The sequence below is a fragment of the Artemia sp. Qi Xiang Cuo genome, chromosome 3, assembly GCF_049724085.1.
Source record: "Artemia sp. Qi Xiang Cuo chromosome 3, ASM4972408v1, whole genome shotgun sequence".
Lineage (NCBI taxonomy): Eukaryota > Metazoa > Arthropoda > Branchiopoda > Anostraca > Artemiidae > Artemia > Artemia sp. Qi Xiang Cuo.
This window is the reverse complement of record NC_142796.1, coordinates 69,474,309-69,496,674: the sequence shown is the minus strand read 5'-3', so window position 1 is coordinate 69,496,674 and position 22,366 is coordinate 69,474,309. Positions and strand designations below refer to the sequence as shown.

Here is a 22,366-nt window from a genome sequence, read left to right as displayed (position 1 = left end):
ATATATGTACGTAAACATACATATGTATGTATACATACGAACATGTGTATGTATATATATATACATGCATATGTACGTAAACGACCTTGAATCGTCACAGCTACCCGTAAGTAAAGAGTCTTAATTCGTTCAGAAGGACATGAGGGAATGATGTGGAAATTTTTCTTTAACCTGAGAGAACATACTTGACAAACATATAAAAAAGTGGTACTCAGTAGAATTACTGGTACTACCAGCGTTCTAGTTTGTCGTTGTGGTAACCTGGAAAATCGACGTTTTGTCATACCAAATTGATGGTTTTGCCTTGTAAAAGCCGGTGGTACCACTGTTGCGGGTGAAGCATGGGTATTAACCAACACGTGATTAACACTGGGAATGAAATGATTGTCTAAGTTTGAATTTTTACCAACGGAAAGTTGCAAAAGTTACAAATGAAAATACATTTTAACTCCTAAGGTACCTCCTAAGGTACCTGCTGTACTTTCTATTGCGCTAGTAGTATGAATGTCTGAAATTGGAGAAAGCCGACATTCACCAGTGAATGTCCAAAATTCCTTCTTTTTTTTTCTCCATGCATTTAGTCAGCTTTGTCAGTTTTATGCAAGGTTTGAGGGTGACAGGTTAGGTTATGCTAAGTTAGGTTAGGGAAGGTTAGACTAGGTTTCTAATCCATTTCTGAGATTTATAATCTAACCGAACCTAACCAACTTTAACTTTTACCATCAAACCTTGCACAAGACTGACTGGCAAAGCTCATTCAATCCAAGCAGAGAACAAGGAATTTCGGAAATTCACCGGGAGGAGTCACTAGCTCCCATCCCCCTTCGTCATTAAGCCTTTTGTTGAAAGATACTCAGAAACTGGAGTTATTTTTCAGATTATGGTTTGAGGCATGACTACTTCAGCGGAGCTTCTAAATAAACCCATGAGACTGAATGATATTAGTGTGTTCTAATAATCAAAACACTTAGTGAATCACAAAAAAACTGCATACCCCCCCCTTACTGATCGAGGGGAATTTCCCCGGATCTAAAAACTTAATTCGTGGATTGTTTTGGCGAATCTGATCTTATTTGTCTTTTTTTAAATCATGGCCCTCTTTTTAGACCGCTAACCGTTGTAGAACCACTGAATATTCAAGTGAAGGGGAAGTGACCCTTTGATTATAGCAACAGAATTATAAACCAGATTATAGAAACAGAGTATCAAATTATAGACTATAAAAGTTAATAGAAAAACAGTATGTTTCTTAGCTTAAAAAAAAAAAAAAAAAAACACCGGGTCCTTGGCCCTCTTTCTGTACCATGCAACTAATTTTATTATACGAAGCCATTTCAACAGCAGATAAAGTATACGAAAAAAATATCACAAGCAAATAATTTCATGTTTCAACTTAGTTTTTTTTTCGTAATTATAGCACTAGTGACAATGGTACATTGTACAATAATACAGAGTTTTTAAAACATAGTTTTCAAACGGTAGAGTGCAGAACGGCGCGGCTTAAACAGTACAGTTTTGAAAACACAGACAGTAGTTAGGATTTTACTAGGCAGAATAACCCAGCATTTCTTTCTTTTCCTGAATAAATTGATTATTTTGCACACTCTTTATAGATAGAACTCCACTTGAAGAAAAAATAATCCATGAGTATTAAAATATCATTTTGTAGCCAGATCTATATCCAGAGGATATAGATCTATATCTATATCCAGATCTATAGATCCAGATCTATATCCAGAGGATAATTATTATTGAAAATTGAATTATATGTTCAGTTTTATGTACAACTTGAAAAATAAACCCCCACCCCTGGCCTGAAAAAAAATCTTTCTGGCATATCTGATTACAACCAAACAGGGCAAATGCCTAGAATTGCTATTGAGAAGGAAACATGTAAGAAAAATAATTCTTACTTCATAATATGCAGAAAAATTGCAGATAACATACTTTTGAAAGCCATTCCACTTTACCTTACCCCCTCCCCCTAATGAGCAAGTCTATAGCCCAAATTATACATTCCCATGTTTTTTGCCCTGCTTCACTTTTGTTTAAACCTGTGTATCCATACGGAAATCAAGAAACGGAAAAACACATGGGAAATATGTAATTTGGGCTATATATTTTCCCATTAGCACGGGGGGGGGCGTAAATTACAGTCGAAGCGCATTTAAATGTGGTAACTACAATTTTTCTCCATTTTATGAAGTAAGAATTATTTTCTTAACATGTTTCTTTCTCGTGACCTAATTCTAGGCTTTTATCCCAAACAGTAGTTCGTACCAAACTGAGCACCACTCCATTTGAAATCCGATACCGGCGTCATTGAAAACTTGTGAGAAAGATGGCGTCTCTTGTCCTTCTCTTCCTGATGTTGGAACTTATTCAATGCTAGCGGGTTCTCAGTATATTGATTCTTATAGCCTCGAAAAAAATTTTCACTTCCTAAGCGGTAAAGAGGAAGTCCTTTGAATTGTTCCCACCGCGATGGAGGTGCCTCTATTGGAGTTTTCAACTTTGGTGCTACATTTTCATGTTCAAGATGACTCTCGGATGATACCACCTAAAAGTATAAGTGAAAATTAAATTACTGAGTCATATACTGTGGAGCCTTACTACTCTTAGGGTCGAGGCGATGCGTTTTGATGAAAAAGACATGCTTTTGAAACATTCATCAAAATTCACCTGACAAGCAAAACGTATTTCTGCTTCAATGACACATGGGGTTTGTGTAAGAATATTTGTATTCAGCCAACAGTGTAGCAAAAATAAGAAATGAATTAATAAATAGCGCCAAAAAATTGAGAAACCAATTTTAGGTGTTACTACTACTACTACTAACAACTTACCGCAGTACCAAGCCACCTGAGGCCAATACAGCTACGCACGCTCCTCTTACACCTCAATCTATTCACAGTCTCCCTTTTTACAACCCCAGGAATCTCTCATTTCCCCTAAATCTTTCATTACGACATCCTCCCACCCCAATCGGCTACAATCTGCTTTTCGATTAGACGGTTGGCCAAAAAGAACAATCTTTGGCAATCTGTCATACCTAATCCACAGAAAATGTCCTTTCCATGTCAACCTTTCTCTCATTATAGCACTAGGAAGCGGGATTGAATCACACCTTTCGTACAGCCTACTATCTGAAATACGGTCATTCAGTCGGGTACCCAAAACAATCCGTAGTCAATTTCTCCAGAAAACATCTAGCATATCATATACAGTGGAGCTTTAATAGTCAGAGGGTTGCAGTGATGCATTTTCATGAAAAAGACACTTTTTTGGGATATTCAGCAAAATTACACAACATGTTAAGATGCACAAAATGTACTTCTGTGTCAATAACACATACAGCTTGAATAGGAATGTTTGTATTCAGCCAACAGAGCAGGTGAAAAATAAACAAATAAACATAAAATATTTCTTTATAAACATAAAAAAAAAATATAAACATAGCCTATAAACAAATAGGCTAACTAATTTTAGTTAGGCTATATGACGTGAGCACTCCTGCCTTTTTAGCAAACCCAAAATACACAGAGCCGGGATGTCAAATACTTGACCCTAGTATAACTTGAATCTAAACGCTATTTATTTATTTTTTTACACAAAATCCGGTAAGCTTATAAAGCTTGTCATACTAAACACATTTCGACCAAACATAGCTTTTAACTACAAGATGTCCCTCTCCTTGTAGCCTAATCAAGCCATAGTTCATCAGAAAAATTTGGCACAGCTAATTCAAATTTAACATGCACATCATAGCTAACACCATTTTTCAAGCACAGACTCAATCTACACAAGCACATTATTATAATAAAGTACGTATAGGCAGGCTAATTTCTATGAGGCTGATTATATTGATTCTATACCTTATCATGATATTAAAAAAGTACCCAAAAATCCAGCAAAATTATAAAATTGAAATGTTGATAGAAGATAGACTAGTATTAAATGGTTGAAGATATTTTGATCCAAAAACATTGTTGAAAGCTTCAGACTTTTTAGGATCAGAATGGATTTCTTTTCTTTAGAGTTAGGATGCGTTAACACAAAATTTAAATATCTCATTTTTGTTATAAAGTCAAAAGATTACCATATTAAAGATTGTCGTTACGCCTATCAGCAGCATCAAATCCGGCGATTAAGTTTCTATTACGGGAAAAAAGTGGTAAATAAAGAAAGAATGAGCAAAAATTAAAGACCACACAAAAATATCCTTTTGCATACCGGGGTGAAATAACATTTTCTTATCTGAGTTTCATATATTCATTTTTGATAACTGTTCAGGATAGCGAAAAAAAAAAACACTTAAATTGCGGAAAAAAAACTTAAATTCAAATTGTTCTATAAAATCTGTTATTTAATTTCATATTTTAGCTTTAGTCAAATAAAACTTGTTATTACATACGCATAAGTTTATTAAAATGACTTTCGTAAACATAGACACGAGGTTTTAGCTATACAACAATAACACATTAAAACATCAAAACTTAGTAGTTTGCAAAAAGATTAGATGCCACTAGTATTTCTGTTTAGATATTTATCAGGTAAGATAACATCAGTTCTTATTCGGAGATATACGCTAGTCATAATTTTCTTTTTTTTAAGATCGATCTATTAAGCAATGATTTACCAACCAAACAAACATTATTATTTATCTTTGTCAACCCTATTATTTATTCACTGTTAATCTATTGACATACCCCTCCAATTCCTCAATAAAGCAAACCTATGCAAAATGTCAGAGCCAAAAGAAGTGAGGAAGGATAGAATTTAGGAGGCTACCCCGCCCCAGCTTGGTGATATCAAAACATGTTCTATAGGCTACCATCAGAAAAGCTTATCTATTCATTAATTGTCATAGTACGTACATTTTGCTTTTTGACAAAATAAATTGTCAAAACCGTTTAAGCTTTTTTTCTCAACAAACTTCTAAAAAAGTAACTGAAGATTATACAACAGTAGGAGAAAGGCCTTCCATAACGAATTTTCGGATTTCAGCCAAATACCCCCCCCCCCCCCAATTTCAGATCAAATCTCTCAGCCCATCCAAACTTGTATACACCAATGATTCAACTATATCTACGAACAAAACCTCAGTTTGGACCATTTAAAATATCTGCCAATATATTGGACTGCTAACTTCGTTTAAAAGGAAAATATTAAAACAAATAGTAGTACCTCTTCAACAACCTCCATTTCTCCACCCAGCTGCTGCTCAAAAAGAACCTCCCCTTTGAGCTCTTCTCCGGCTCGGTCTTTCGCCTCTTGCAAACGGTTTTTTGCCTCCCTTTCTTCCTTTATTTGTTCAACCAGTTCATTATCAGCTTCTATGTATGATCTTCTGTCACCTTTTTTTGTGTTAGTCAGTTGTTCAGTGATTTCCATCTGCCTCTCCACCTCTCCTCGAATCGTTGCAAAGCTTAAATAAAGCTCTGTCTCATATTCATGATGACTAAGGGCCTGAAAAATTAAACTTCAGTAATTTAAGCAACTATTTATTATGAGACAGAGCTTAAATAAAGCTCTGCCTCATATTTATTCATGATGACTAAGGGCCTGAAAAATTAAACTTCAGTAATCTAAGCAACTGTTTATTATGAGACAGAGCTTCAATAAAGCTCCGTCTCATATTCATGATGACTAAGAGCCTGAAAAATTAAACTTCAGTAATCTAATATTCATGATGACTAAGGGCCTGAAAATTAAACTTCAGTAATCAAAACAACTATTTATTAGGAGTCGGAGCTTAAATAAAGCTCTGTCTCATATTAATGATGACTAAGGGCCTGAAAAATTAAACTTCAGTAATCTAAGCAACTATTTATTATGAGACAGAGTTTAAATAAAAGCTCTGTCTCATATTCATGATGACTAAGGGCCTGAAAAATTAAACTTCAATAATCTAAGCAACTATTTATTATGAGACAGAGCTTAAATAAAGCTCTGTCTCATATTCATGATGACTAAGGGCCTGAAAATTAAACTTCAGTAATCAAGACAACTATTTATTACGAGTCGGAGCTTAAACAAAGCTCTGTCTCATATTCATGATGACTAAGGGCCTGAAAAACTACAACTTCAGTAATCTAAGCAACTATTTATGATTTTAACACAAAATATAAAAAAAAAAAAAAATAGAAAATGATAAAGCGGGAAACAAACAAAATATTTAAAGTTCCGAAGTTTTGAAAAGTGAAGCATAGTACATTAACAAACAATTAACTGTGTGAAGAGGTGAAGCACACCATATAACCAAAAATAAGCAACAGGAAGAGATGAAATTTTTCATATTAAACAAACAATAAGTAAATAAAAAAGGAAATAAATAATGTAAAAAAGCTTTCTTATTAAGTATATGATTAAAGAGACAGTCACAGAAGAAAACAATCGGACATTCGATTTTCCAGGGTTCGGACAGGTCGGTTCGCTTCAAATTATAGGCTCTGTCCTATTTTTATAGGATTTCCCGGGCCCAAATATAGGCAAAATTTAGGATTCGGAAGTCCTCGGGATCAGATCTGTGGTAGATCGCGAGTAAGAGAGGGGGGTTCCACTCGTGACAGGACCACGTGATGTATGGTTTTCTCACTGAGAATGAAAACACAGGAATTTTCTCACATGGAAAAACAGGAATTTTCTCACATTTTTGTCTGTTTTCATGGATGGTTATGTGTGTTGATCGATTTATTTGATGTGTTTATGGTTTTTCTCGGTGAGAATTTGAAAAACAGGAACTTTCTCACTTTCATGGATTATTGAGTCTAATGGGGGCAGGTCAATGACACTTCCTTCTTGTTGTTGCTCGATGCAAATGTTATGATCCAGAAATAGTATTTGTTGTTGTTGCTCTCGGCAAATGTTATGACTTTCCCCGAATTTGGAACACCTGTGCTGTCGACCTCAATTCACCTATCGTGAATCAATAATTCCCCTTAGAAACAACAAATTAATTTCCCTTTCTTGACAGATCAATCAACCAATGACATCATCTGTCAGACTTTAAAAATTTTCGCCTAGAAACGATTCTCCAGGAATAGATCCAAGTCATTAATGTCTTTGCCTCGGAAACAACTCTTTTGGTCGAACTCCAAAGGATATTAATAACCAAACGCCATGGAAACAATTCTCCAAGAAACATCTTAGCGATGAATTGTTTTAGCGCGGGAATCAGGTTTCTTATTAATTTGAAATGCATTAGCGCAGAGATGCCAAAAACAAAAGGAACACGCTGAATTAAGTTTAGGGAGTCTTTGGGCGAAACTGTGTTAGACAGGGTATGGAATTATTTCGGAGAAACAGTTAGAGACATTTTAAAAGATGATTTTTGAAGAGATTTTGGAAGAGGTTTTGAGCGTGGTCGTTATAATACACAAGTTTCATTTGAACAGTGTTGTGAGGTCCTCTACCCCAACCCCAAAGGGTTCCGATCCCTCTACCCCAACCCCGAAGGAAGCCACCGGTCCTCAAAGGTCCACCGGGCTCCCAAAGGGCTCCCCGGCCCTCAAGGTTCCCCCAGACCCCCCCGGGGCCCAAAGGGCCCCTCCCCCTATGGCCCCCCAAAGGGGCCCCTCTCCCTCCATCTCCTCCCTCCTCCTCCCCTCCTCCTCCTCCTCCCACCTCCTCCTCCCCTCCTCCCCTCCCCCATTTTTTATACTTTTTTTGTGCATTGAGACACAGAACGACCCCCTCCCCCAGCCCCTCCCCCTCCAAAGGTCGGATTTTTCAAAGTTCATTTTGAATTTCTTGATTTTTCAAAGTTCATTTTGAATTTCTTTCATTGAAATGCAAGAGTTGGAATATTTCAATAGTGTTTGGGTGTGGTTTACCTTGTCACAGTTACATTTTCTTGATTTTTCAAAGTTTATTTTGAATTTCTTTCGTTGAAATGCAAGAGTTGGAATATTTCAGTAGTGTTTGGTTGTGGTTTACCTTGTCACAGTTACATTTTCTTGATTTTTCAAAGTTTATTTTGAATTTATTTAGTTTAAATTCAAGTGTTGGAATATTTAAGTAGTGTTTGGTTGTGGTTTACCCTGTCACAGTTACATTTTCTTGATTTTTCAAAGTTCATTTTGAATTTCTTTCGTTGAAATGCAAGAGTTGGAATATTTCAGTAGTGTGTGGTTGTAGTTTACCTTGTCACAGTTACATTCCCTTAATTTTTCAAAGTTCATTTTGAATTTCTTTCGTTGAAATGCAAGAGTTGGAATATTTCAGTAGTGTTTGGTTGTGGTTTACCTTGTCACAGTTACAATTTCTTAATTTTTGAAAGTTCATTTTGAATTTTTTTCGTTGAAATGCAAGAGTTGGAATATTTCAGTAGTGTTTCGTTGTAGTTTACCTTGTCACAGTTACATTTTCTTGATTTTTCAAAGTTCATTTTGAATTTCTTTCATTGAAGTGCAAGAGTTGGAATATTTCTGTAGAGTTTGGTAGTGTTTTAAATTGTCACAGTTACAAAATCATTATTATTAAATTATAATATTGAAAATATTTATATTAAAATCAAGAGTTGTAATAATTAATTAGTGTTTGGTTGTGGTTTACCTTGTCACACTTACATTTTCTTGATTTTTCAAAGATCATTTTGAATTTCTTTCGTTGAAATGCAAGAGTTGGAATATTTCAGTTGTGTTTCGTTGGGGTTTACCGTGTCACAGTTCCATTCTCTTGATTTATTAAAGTTAATCTCGAATTTCCTTCATTGAAATACATGAGTTGGAATATATCAGTAGTGTTTGGTAGTAGTTTACCTCGTCAGGGTTACAATTTCTTGATTTTTCAAAGTTAATTTTGAATTTTTTTAATTTAAATGCACGAGTTGGAATATTTCAGTAGTGTTTAGTTGTGGTTTACCTTGTCACAGTTAAATTTTACTGATTTCTCAAAGTTCATTTTGAATTTTTTTTATTTTAATTGCAAGAGTTGTAATACTTCAGTAGTGTTTTATCGCGGTTTACCTTGTCACAGTTACATTTTCTTGATTTTTCAAAGTTGATTTGAATTTCTTTCGTTGAAATGCAAGAGTTGGAATATTTCAGTAGTGTTTGGTTGTGGTTCACCTTGTCACAGTTACATTTTCTTGATTTTTCAAAGTTGATTTGAATTTCTTTTGTTGAAATGCAAGAGTTGGAATATTTCAGTTGTGTTTGGTTGTGGTTTACCTTGTCAGAGTTACATTCTCTTGATTTTTCAAAGTTCATTTCGAATTTCTTTCGTTGAAATGCATGACTTGGAATATTTCAGTAGTGTTTGGTTGTGGTTTACCTTATCACAGTTACATTTTCTTGATTTTTCAAAGTTCATTTTGAATTTCTTTCGTTGAAATGCAAGAGTTGGAATATTTCAGTAGTGTTTGGTTGTGGTTTACCTTGTCACAGTTACATTTTCCTGATTTTTCAAATTTCATTTCGAATGTATTTCGTTGAAATACAAGAGTTGGAATATTTCAGGTGTGTTTCAATAATGTTTACCTTGTCACTGTGACATCTTATTGATTTTTCAATTTTAATTTTTAGTTTCTTTCGTTGACATTATAGAGTTGGTCTATATCAGTAGTGTTTGGTTGTGGTTTACCTTGTCACAGATACATTTTCTTGATTTTTCAAAGTTTATTTGAATTTCTTTCGTTTAAATGCAAGAGTTGGAATATTTCAGTACATTCTCTTGATTTTTCAAAGTTCATTTTGAATTTCTTTCGTTGAAATGCAAGAGTTGGAATATTTCAGTAGTGTTTGGTTGTGGTTCACCTTGTCACAGTTACATTTTCATGATTTTTCAAAGTTAATTTCGAATTTCTTTCGTTGAAATGCAAGAGTTGGAATATTACAGTTGTGTTTCGATATGGTTTACCTTGTCATAGTTACATTTTCCTGATTTTTCAAAGTTCATTTTGAATTTTTTTCATTGAAATGCATGAGTTGGAATATTTCAGTAGTGTTTGGTTGTGGTTTACCTTGTCACAGTTACATTTTCTTTATTTTTCAAAGTTTATTTCGAATTTCTTTCGTTTAAATGCAAGAGTTGGAATATTTCAGTACATTCTCTTGATTTTTCAAAGTTAATTTTTAATTTCTTTCGTTGAAATGCAAGAGTTGGAATATTTCAGTAGTGTTTGGTTGTGGTTCACCTTGTCACAGTTACATTTTCTTGATATTTCAAACTTCATTTTGAACTTCTTTCGTTGAAATGCAAGAGTTGGACTATTTCAGTAGTGTTTGGTTGTGGTTTACCGTGTAATTGTTACATTTTCTACATTTTTCAAAGTTCTTTTTGTATTTCTTTCGTTGAAATGCAAGGGTTGGAATATTTCAGATGTGTTTGGTTGTGGTTTACCTTGTCACAGTTACATTTTCTTAATTTTTTAAAGTTCATTTTGAATTTATTTCGTTGAAATGCAAGAGTTTGAATATTTAAGTAGTGTTTGGTAGTGGTTTACCTTGTCGCAGTTACATTTTCTTGATTTTTCAAAGTTCATATTGAATTTTTTTCGTTGAAATGCAAGAGTTGGAATATTTCAGTAGTGTTTGGTTGTGGTTTACCTTGTCACAGTTACATCTTCTTGATTTTTCAAAGTTCATTTTGAATTTCTTTCGTTGAAATGCAAGAGTTGGAATATTTCAGTAGTGTTTGGTTGTGGTTTACCGTGTCACAGTTACATTTTCTTGATTTTTCAAAGTTCATTTTGAATTTATTTCGTTGAAATGCAAGAGTTGGAATATTTCAGTAGTATTTGGTTGTGGTTTACCTTGTCACAGTTACATTTTCTTGATTTTTCAAAGTTCATTTTGAATTTCTTTCATTGAAATGCAAGAGTTGGAATATTTCAGTAGTGTTGGGTTGTGGTTTACCTTGTCACAGTTACATTTTCTTGATTTTTCAATGTTCATTTTGAATTTCTTTCATTGAAATGCAAGAGTTGGAATATTTCACTAGTGTGTGGTTGTGGTTTACCTTGTCACAGTTACATTTTCTTGATTTTTCAAAGTTCATTTTGAATTTCTTTCTTTGAAATGAAAGAGTTGTAATATTTCAGTAGTGTGTTGTTGTAGTTTACCATGTCACAGTTACATTCCCTTAATTTTTCAAAGTTCATTTTGAATTTCTTTCGTTGAAATGCAAGAGTTGGAATATTTCAGTAGTGTTTGGTTGTGGTTTACCTTGTCACAGTTACACTTTCTTAATTTTTCAAAGTTCATTTTGAATTTATTTCGTTGCAATGCAAGAGTTGGAATATTTCAGTAGTGTTTCGTTGTGGTTTACCTTGTCACAGTTACATTTTCTTGATTTTTCAAAGTTCATTTTGAATTTCTTTCATTGAAATGCAAGAGTTTGAATATTTCAGTAGTGTTTGGTTGTGGTTTACCTTGTCACAGTTACATTTTCTTGATTTTTCATAGTTTATTTTGAATTTCTTTCGTTGAAATGCAAGAGTTGGAGTATTTCAGAAGTGTTTGGTTGTGGTTTACCTTGTCACAGTTACATTTTCTTGATTTTTCAAAGATTATTTCGAATTTCTTTCGTTGAAATGCAAGAGTTGGAATATTTCAGTAGTGTTTGGTTGTGGTTTACCTTGTCACAGTTACATTCTCTTGATTTTTCAAAGTTCATTTTGAATTTCTCTCTTTGAAATGCAAGAGTTGGAATATTTCAGTAGTGTTGGGTTGTGGTTTACCTTGTCACAGTTACTTTTTCTTGATTTTTCAAAGTTCATTTGAATTTCTTTCGTTGAAATGCAAGAGTTGGAATATTTCAGTAGTGTTTAGTTGTGGTTTACCTTGTCACAGTTACATTTTCTTGATTTTTCAAAGTTTATTTTGAATGTCTTTCATTGAAATGCAAGAGTTGGAATATTTCAGTAGTGTTTGGTTGTGGTTTACCTTGTCACAGTTACATTTTCTTGATTTTTCAAACATCATTTTGAATTTCTTTCGTTGAAATGCAAGAGTTGGAATATTTCAGTAGTGTTTGGCTGTGGTTTACCTTGTCACAGTTACATTTTCTTGATTTTTCAAAGTTCATTTTGAATTGCTTTCGATGAAATGCAAGAGTTGGAATATTTCAGTAGTGTTTGGTTGTGGTTTACCATGTCACAGTTACATTTTCTTGATTTTTCAAAGTTCATTTTGAATTTCTTTCGTTGAAATGCAAGAGTTGGAATATTTCAGTAGTGTTTGGCTGTGGTTTACCTTGTCACAGTTACATTTTCATGATTTTTCAAAGTTCATTTTGAATTGCATCCCTTGAAATGCAAGAGTTGGACTATTTCAGTAGTGTTTGGTCGTGGTTTACCTTGTCACAGTTAGATTCTCTTGATTTTTCAAAACTCATTTTGAATTTCTTTCGTTGAAATGCAAGTGTTGGAATATTTCAGTAGTGTATGGTTGTGGTTTACCTTGTCACAGTTACATTTTCTTCATTTTTAAAAGTTTATTTTGAATTTTTTTCGTTGAAATGCAAGAGTTGGAATATTTCAGTAGAGTTTGGTTGTGGTTTACCTGGTCACAGTTACATTTTCTTGATTTTTTAAAATTTATTTTGAATTTCTTTCATTTAAATGCAAGAGTTGGACTATTTCAGTAGTGTTTGGTTGTGGTTTACCTTGTCAAAGTTACATTTTCTTGATTTTTCAAAGTTCATTTTGAATTTCTTTCGTTGAAATGCAAGAGTTGGAATATTTCAGTAGTGTTTGGTTGTGGTTTACCTTGTCACAGTTACATTTTCTTGATTTTTCAAAGTTCATTTTGAATTTCTTTCATTGAAAAGCAAGAATTGGAATATTTCAGTAGTGTTTGCTTGTGGTTTACCTTGTCACAGTTACATTTTCTTGATTTTTCAAAGTTCATTTGAATTTCTTTAGTTGAAATGCAAGAGTTGAAATATTTCAGTAGTGTCTGGTTATGGTTTACCTTGTCACAGTTACATTCTCTTGATTTTTCAAAGTTCATTTTGAATTTCTTTCGTTGAAATGCAAGAGTTGGAATATTTCAGAAGTGTTTGGTTTTGGTTTACCTTGTCACAGTTACTTTTTCTTGATTTTTCAAAGTTCATTTTGAATTTCTTCGTTGAAATTCAATAGTTGGATTATTTCAGTAGTTTTTGGTCGTGTTTTACCTAGTCACAGTTACATTTTCGGGATTTTTCAAAGTTCATTTTGAATTTCTTTCGTTGAAATGCAGGAGTTGGACTATATCAGTAGTGTTTGGCTGTGTTTTACCTTGTCACAGTTACATTTTCATGATTTTTCAAAGCTCATTTTGAATTTCTTTCGTTGAAAAGCAAGAGTTGGAATATTTCAGTAGTGTTTGCTTATGATTTACCATTTCACATTTGCATTTTCTTGATTTTTAAAAGTTCATTTGAATTTCTTTCGTTGAAATGCAAGAGTTGGAATATTTCAGTAGTGTTTTGTTATGGTTTACCTTGTCACAGTTACATTTTCTTGATTTTTTAAATTTCATTTTGAATTTCTTTCGTTGAAATGCAAGAGTTGGAATATTTCAGTAGTGTTTGGTTATGGTTTACCTTATCACAGTTACATTTTCATGATTTTTCAAATTAATTTTGAATTTCTATCATTGAAATGCAAAAGTTGGAATATTTAAGTAGTGTTTGGTTGTCGTTTACCATGTCACAGTTACATTTTACTGATTTTTAAAATTAAATTTTGAATTTCTTTCGTTGAAATGCAAGAGTTGGAATATTTCAGTAGTGTTTGGTTGTGGTTTACCTTGTCACAGTTACATTCTCTTGATTTTTCAATGTTCATTTGAGTTTCTTTCGTTGAAATGCAAGAGTTGGAATATTTCACTAGTGTTTGGTTGTGGTTTACCTTGCCACATTTAAACACATGTATACACATGTACAAACATGTGCTTATCATGAGTGCTCATGATAAGTTAACCTAACCTTTTCCGGTGAGAATGGTTAGGTTAGACTAGATTAAGTTAGGTTAGATTAGGTTAGGTTAGCCTACGTACACTTCACATAGGTTAGCTTAGGTTTGGTGAAAGACATGCGAAAAGTTAGGTGTGAAGCTAACCTAAGTGAAGCGTACGTAAGCTAACCTAACCTAATCTAACCTAACTTAATCTAGTCTAACCTAACCATACTCACCGGAAAAGGTTAGATTAACTTATCATGAGCACTCATGATAAGAACATGTGTGTACATGTGTATACATGTGTGTAAATGTGACAAGGTAAACCACAACCAAACACTAGTGAAATATTCCAACTCTTGCATTTCAACGAAAGAAATTCAAATGAACTTTGAAAAATCAAGAAAATGTAACTGTGACAAGGTAAACCACAACCAAACACTACTGAAATATTCCAACTCTTGCATTTCAACGAAAGAAATTCAAAATGTAGTTTGAAAAATCAGGAAAATGTAACTGTGACATGGTAAACGACAACCAAACACTACTGAAATATTCCAACTTTTGCATTTCAATGATATAAATAAAAAATTAATTTGAAAAATAAATAAAATTTAACTGTGATAAGGTAAACCATAACCAAACACTATTGAAATATTCCAACTCTTGCATTTCAACGAAAGAAATTCAAAATGAACTTTGAAAAATCAAGAAAATGTAACTGTGACAAGGTAAACCATAACCAAACACTACTGAGATATTCCAACTCTTGCTTTTCAATGAAAGAAATTCAAAATGAACTTTGAAAAATCAAGAAAATTTAACTGTGACACGGTAAACCACAACAAAACACAACTGAAATATTCCAACTCTTGCATTTCAACGAAAGAAATTCAAAATGAACTTTGAAAAATCAAGAAAATGTAACTGTGACAAGGTAAACCACAACCAAACATTACTGAAATATTCCAACTTTTGCATTTCAACGAAAGAAATTCAAAATGAAGTTTGAAAAATCAAGAAAATGTAACTTTGACAAGTTAAACCACAACCGAACGCTACTGAAATATTCCAACTCTTGCATTTCAACGAAAGAAATTCAAAATGAACTTTGAAAAATCAAGAAAATGTAACTGTGACAAGGTAAACCACGACCAAACACTACTGAAATATTCCAACTCTTGCATTTCAACGAAAGAAATTCAAAATGAACTTTTAAAAATCAAGAATATGTAAGTGTGACAAGGTAAACCACAACCAAACACTACTGAAATATTCCAACTCTTGCATTTCAATGAAAGAAATTCAAAATGAACTTTGAAAAATCGAGAAAATGTAACTGTGACAAGGTAAACCACAACCAAGCAATACTTAAATATTCCAACTCTTTCATTTCAATTAAAGAAATTCAAAATGAACTTTGAAAAATCAAGAAAATGTAAGTGTGACAAGGTAAACCACAGCCAAACACTACTTAAATATTCAAACTCTTGCATTTCAACGAAAGAAATTCAAAATGATCTTTGAAAAATCATGAAAATGTAACTGTGACAATGTAAACCATAACCAAACACTTCTGAAATATTCCAACTCTTGAATTTCAATGAAAGAAATTCAAAATGAACTTTGAAAAATCAAGAGAATGTAACTGTTACAAGGTAAACCACAACGAAACGCTACTGAAATATTCCAACTCTTGCATTTCAATGAAAGAAATTCAAATGAACTTTGAAAAATCAAGAAAAAGTAACTGTGACAAGGTAAACCACAACCCAACACTACTGAAATATTACAACTCTTGCATTTCAACGAAAGAAATTCAAAAAGAACTTTGAAAAATCAAGAAAATGTAACTTTGACAGGGTATACCATAATCAAACACTACTGAAATATTTCCAACTCTTGCTTTTCAACGAAAGAAATTCAAAATGATCTTTGAAAAATCAAGAAAATGTAAGTGTGACAAGTTAAACCACAACCAAACACTTCTGAAATATTCCAACTCTTGCATTTCAACGAAAGAAATTCAAATGAACTTTGAAAAATCAAGAGAATGTAACTGTGACAAGGTAAACCACAACCAAACACTACTGAAATTTTCCAACTCTTGAATTTAAATTAAAGAAATTCAAAATGAACTTTGAAAAATAAAGAAAATGTAACTGTTAAAATTAAAAAAACAAAGAAACACTACATATATATTATAAATCTTGCATTTCAATTAATTAAATTGAAAATAAACTTTGAAAAATCAAGATAATGTAACTGTGACAAGGTAAACCACAACCAAACACTACTGAAATATTCCAACTCTTGCATTTCAATGAAATAACATAATTATGAACTATGAAAAATTAAGGTAATGTAACGTTGACTATTTAAACTTAACACACACACTACTTAAATATTCCAAATCGTTCATTTCAACTAAAGAAATTCAAAATGAACTTTGAAAAATCAAGAAAATGTAACTGTGACAAGTTAAACCACAACCAAACACTACTTAAATATTCCAAATCTTGAATTTAAATTAAAGAAATTAAAAATTAACTTTGAAAAATCAAGAAAATGTAACTCTGACAAGGTAAACCACAACCAAACACTACTGAAATATTCAAACTCTTGCATTTAAACGAAAGAAATTCAAAATGAACTTTGAAAAATCAAGAAAATGTAACTGTGACAAGGTAAACCATAACCAAACACTACTGAAATATTCCAACTCTTGCATTTCAATGAAAGAAATTCAAAATGAACTTTGAAAAATCAGGAAATTCAAAATGAACTTTGAAAAATCCGACCTTTGGAGGGGGGAGGGGCCGGGGGGGGGGGTCGTTCTGTGTCTCAATGCACAAAAAAGTATAAAAAATGGGGGAGGGAAGGGGAGGGGAGGAGGAGGAGGAGGGGAGGAGGAGGTGGGAGGAGGAGGGAGGGAGGAGGAGGGGGAGGGGAGGAGGGCAGGGGAGGGGGAGGGGAGGAGGAGATGGAGGGAGAGGGGCCCCTTTGGGGGGCCATAGGGGGAGGGGCCCTTTGGGCCCCGGGGGGGGGGGTCTGGGGGAACCTTGAGGGCCGGGGGGCCCTTTGGGAGCCCGGTGGACCTTTGAGGACCGGTGGCTTCCTTCGGGGTTGGGGTAGAGGGATCGGAACCCTTTGGGGTTGGGGTAGAGGACCTCACAACACTGTTCAAATAAAACTTGTGTATTATAACGACTACACTCAAAACCTCTTCAAAAATCTCTTCAAAAATCATCTTTTAAAATGTCTCTAACTGTTTCGCCGAAATAATTCCATAACCTGTCTAAAACAGTTTCGCCCAAATAATCCCTAAACGTAATTCAGCGTGTTCCTTTTGTTTTTGGCATCTCTGCGCTAATGCATTTCAAATTAATAAGAAACCTGATTCCCGCGCTAAAACAATTCATCGCTAAGATGTTTCTTGGAGAATTGTTTCCATGGCGTTTGGTTATTAATATCCTTTGGAGTTCGACCAAAAGAGTTGTTTCCGAGGCAAAGACATTAATGACTTGGATCTATTCCTGAAGAATCGTTTCTAGGCGAAAATTTTTAAAGTCTAACAGATGATGTCATTGGTTGATTGATCTGTCAAGAAAGGGGAATTAATTTGTTGTTTCTAAAGGGAATTATTGATTCACGATAGGTGAATTGAGGTCGACAGCACAGGTGTTCCAAATTCCGGGAAACTCATAACATTTGCCTAGAGCAACAACAACAAATACTATTTCTGGATCATAACATTTGCATCGAGCAACGACAAGAAGGAAGTGTCACTGACCTGCCCCCATTAGACTCAATAATCCATGAATGTGAGAAAGTTCCTGTTTTTCAAATTCTGACTGACAAAATCCATAAAAACATCAAATAAATCGATCAACACACATAACCATCCATGAAAACAGACATAAATGTGAGAAAATTCCTGTTTTTCCATGTGAGAAAATTCCTGTTTTTTCATTCTCAGTGAGAAAACCATAAACCACGTTGTCCTGTCACGAGTAGAACCCCCCTCTCTACTATCGCGTGGGATGCCTGGTCACATAAATTCGTCGTTTCCCGAGTTTTTGCATTTATTTATTTTTTTAATTTTAAAAACAAACTGTACAAATAGTAAAAGACGGTAAAAAATCAGATACACAAACTGTGCCAACGATTGACTGATACAAGTCAAATATTTGGAATCACTCTTGCTGTTTGTTGGGCATCAATTTCGATATGAGGTCAGTTTTTCAGAGACTGCTCCATTCTCGCAGATACCACCATCTGCTCTCTTTCACTTGTTCTGGACTTCACAGCTCCTTCGAGCAAAGAAACAGATAGGGCAATGTCTATGGAACTCTTGGAGTCGGCAGCCTTCTTCATTCTGTCGGTCGCATCCTGAAGTAGAGTATCTGCTACTGCTCTCTTTTCTTGCTCTGATGCTCTAAGTTTTTTCCTTTTGCTTTCCAGGTCTTCTATTACTTTCTTTTTGTCGTGGACCTCCTGCAATTTCCGCTTGCTGTCCTCTTCGAAAGCTGCTTTCTCCTTCTTGGATAGCTTTTCTTTTTTCTTTTCATCCAGATATTGTTGATACCAAGACCATGCGGAACGTGCAAGATTCAACAGCTCTTTTGCAATAACAAACCGTTCTGGTTTTCCTCCATAAAGCCTCAACGTGTCATATACCATGAGTCTCGCATCCAGAACGCGTTCAGACATCAAGGCCTGGTCTTCACCGAGAATTCTACCAGAACGCGAGAACCCACGCTCAACATCTGCGCTACCATGCGACAACGTCAGCACCGCTTTGATAAGCTTGGTAAGTTCCGGGTACTTGCTGTCCCCGTGCTCATTCACCAGTTCAAAATAATGGCTCCAAAAATGATCGATCCGAGCAATGTCCTCACGGGGTCCAGTTTCCGCTCGAAAAAGCAGCCATTCAGACTCGGCGACGTCTGAGCTTACTCCAATCGCAATCTCGCATGCCACAACCGCTATGTCTGCAATTCTTCTTGAATCCTTCATGTTGATCAGACTCAAACAGCGTAAAGCCTCTAGAAAACCATCCTTTTCCAGAGGAAATTTGTTCAAAATATGGCGAATGCCCGCAATAAAATGTTTTCGCACATTGACATAGAAAATGGCCTTGTCTTTCAGTGTTGCTTTCTCACCGAAAGCTCGTTCCACATTTTCTGAAACTATGGCCTTTTCTGCAAATTTTTCAGCAAGGTTCAACAATTCTGGTGAGAAATTTTCAGTCTCGGTCACGAAATCTGGGTAAAGACCCGTCCGCAAAGCGTCACAACTTGTCTTTTGATCTCTGAGTGCACAACATGAATGAGAGGCTCTTCCTTCTGGAACAGTTGGGTGAAACTCATGAACAGTTTTGCTGAGGCTAGAACAAACTCGAGTTGGGCCTTCATCGTCGCACTTTTGATATAAGCCACAATCTTCAGAAATTTGGGAGTTGACAGAAGATTCTTCAGTTTTTTCTCTCTCGGCACAAAGTTCAGGAAGTACTCTAAGATTGCCGACCACTGCTGCATGATTCTAGCGAGGGCACGTCCGATCGTCAGCCAGCGGCTTGGGACATGCTGCATGAAAGCATTCTCTGGCACTCCTACTTTCTTTTGGCACTTTCGATAGTCTTCACAACGTACAGGCCAGCCGTCAAAAAATGAATGCAAAAGAATAACAAAGTCTGAACTTTGTTCTCCGAACACCTGAAGACCTTTCAAGAAAGCGTTATGAATTATATGGATGTTGCAAGTACCAATGTTCAACATTCCCTTTCCTGTCACTTTCTTTTTTTCGGCATTGAACTTGTTCCAAACACTTTTGTTGACGTTTGGTCCGTCACTTCCAAGTGTGATCAGTTTTTCAAGTGACAGCTGATTCTGCTCAATGGCTGACATAATCTTCCTATACAGGTCATCACTTGTCGCATGACCCATAAAACTTGTGAATAAATGTCTGCTCTGGATTTCGTTTCCGTATGAGGACCAATATCGAACAAGTATCTGTAACTCTTTCATACCAGCGTTGTTGGTTGTCTCGTCATATTCTAGTACAAAATATGACTGAATGTCCTTCACAAGCATTTGCTTACAGTAAGGATGCAGCGCATCGGTGATCAGATACGTGAGTTTCTTCGCATATAGGGACATTCCGTCGGGGATCTTACCGAGGAACATCGCATGGAAGGTTGCGACAATATGGTCAGAAGTTTCCATATTAACTCAGCTGTATAAGCGGCATCACGCTCACAAAACATGTTTGTGCCAACTAATGATTAATCCTTGGTTGTTTCATCAAGTCGAGATTGTCTGGTCAGGTGAAGCTGTAGTGGATGTAGTTGAGCAGTAACTGCGGCTTTGTGTTCTGCAGATCCCACATGTTGGTTTAGCTGAGTAACCCCAGCTGTGCAACCAATATTTTTCAAGCAGAGTTTGCAAAAGAACGAGTACTGGTCGTTCTCAGTCTTACACCATTCGCCAATCTTTCTGTCGCTGCAACCCGTCTTAGCAAGCAATGAACTATTGAACTTGGTAGGCCCCATTCTTAAATACCAAGCATCACCTGCAAAATAGCATCCCGCGATTGAAAGGCCATAACAAAGAAAAAGTGTGGATATGTCCAAAACTGGGCCGTATTCACATCAGCCTTTTATAGCGTTCAGCCAGGAAACGCACAAGTCGCAAAAGCTCACAGTCTCATTAAGCAGAGACTGCTAGCCTATATACTGAACTTCGCTCATTTCGGACAGGCCCAACATGACAAAAAACAAAACACAGGATATTAAGTCATCACAACAGCATAGCCCAGGCAGAAGCAGCCTACTAATCTCAACACAAAGCATTAGTTAAGTTCAAACAGCTCAACAGTTGTAATTAATTATCGATCTACACTGAAAGACAGCACAGTCTACAAGCAGAGTCCAAAGCAAAGAAAAGCATATCTTGGCTTACTTAACAAGCAGTGAAAATTGTAAATCATAAGCAATGTTCTTGGTGCTCTTCAGCCAAAAATATAGGAATAATAGGATTTTAGCCAAAATATAGGCATTTTATAGGAGTGCATTAAAATATAGGAACTTATTGGAATTTATAGGCGAGTCTGAACCCTGTTTTTCAAACAATAATGTTTTGAAAAACCACTTCTTTTTTAGTAGTTGAAGAGGAACATGAAGACACTATGACAGATATTTATTATTTTAGCCACAGCGAACGTGGAGGTTGTTAGATATGGCAAGCAAACGTCTAGGTCATATGAAACAAGAAGATACTCAGTATGAAAAGATGGATAAGCAAGGAAGGTGTTGTTGTTTATCTGTTTTTTTTTAATACAAAATGGTAGATGTATACCATATAACATTGAATACCAGGGACAGAGAGAAGTTCAGCTGCTGGTTGCAACCCCTTTTGGCAAGAAGTAGCATTTATTACTAGATTTTGTGCAGTCATAGAAGTGACACTGTTTCGTTTTCTTTTTTTCAATTCTGAAAACTTCCCTACAATAATTTGGGCAACAACAAACAAAAAGTGCAATAGAGGGGAGTGGCCTCAAATAACTTCTTTTTTGATTTTTTTTAAGATCTTTAAGACAAAAAAAACATTTACAATTTCCTTTATAAACAAGCCTAGAGCAGAAATTTGCCTATAACACATCAGCTTTTGGTTGCAGTCTCCAAAGGCAACAAGTTACATTTATTATTTGATTTCGTGCAGTCATACAAGTTACACTGTCTTTGTTTATTTTTTTTTAGTTCCAAAACTTCCCTATAATAAATAGCGCGACAACACAATAAAGTGCAGTAGAGGAAAGTTGCATCAAGTACTTGTTTTAATTTTTTTATGATTTTTCAGGCGAAAAAGCCATTTACAATTCCTCTTATAAACAAATCAAGAGCACAAATTTGGCTACTTTAAGCAAATTTGGCAAGAATATTAAATTATTTCTTCAGCTACATTAAAAAATACGACTGGAAAGGCTGAAATTTTTTGGATAAAATATTCCAAGATACACCAAATCCAAGCCTCTAGGCTTAAAACAGTGACCTTAAAACCCACATTTCCATATTTTAAACGAGGGCAAAATCCCTAGAAATCGATTTCTGCGCTAGAATTTACGCAAATTACAAGTTAGAAACCCTAAATAGAAATTCCATCCAATCTAAGCCCCGTACTCATTCATACAAACAGAGAAGTCAATTGTACTTTTGCCTTGACACTTCATGGGAGAAATGACCAAAGAAATACATGTAACAGAGCATTAAAAAAAAAAAAAATTGAAAAGTAAATAGCTTTTCTCATTAAAAAGAAAAATTGGTATGATAGAATGCCGTTACATTCCGTTTTACCACCTGCAAAAAATCCCATGCAAAATCTGAATTTCAAGTGGAATGTGAGGCGAAAAACACCTACTTCTGCTGCAAGATGGAAAATCTATATTTGCCTCTACAACTCCATGCAACAAAAAGTGCAC

At 34.9% G+C, this 22,366-nt stretch overlaps 1 protein-coding gene across 1 annotated transcript in view; it reads right to left on the bottom strand.

The window, feature by feature from the left end:
- LOC148954475 (nucleosome-remodeling factor subunit NURF301-like) overlaps positions 1–22,366 on the bottom strand; it is an 84,201-nt gene that overhangs the window by 28,198 nt on the left and 33,637 nt on the right. Inside the window, exons 4-5 of the mRNA XM_089086281.1 lie at positions 5,188–5,469; positions 2,281–2,560 (exon numbers count right to left, since the gene is read on the bottom strand). Of these exons, the coding sequence (XP_088942407.1) occupies positions 2,281–2,560; positions 5,188–5,469 (562 nt within the window). The remainder of the gene's footprint in view (positions 1–2,280; positions 2,561–5,187; positions 5,470–22,366) is intronic.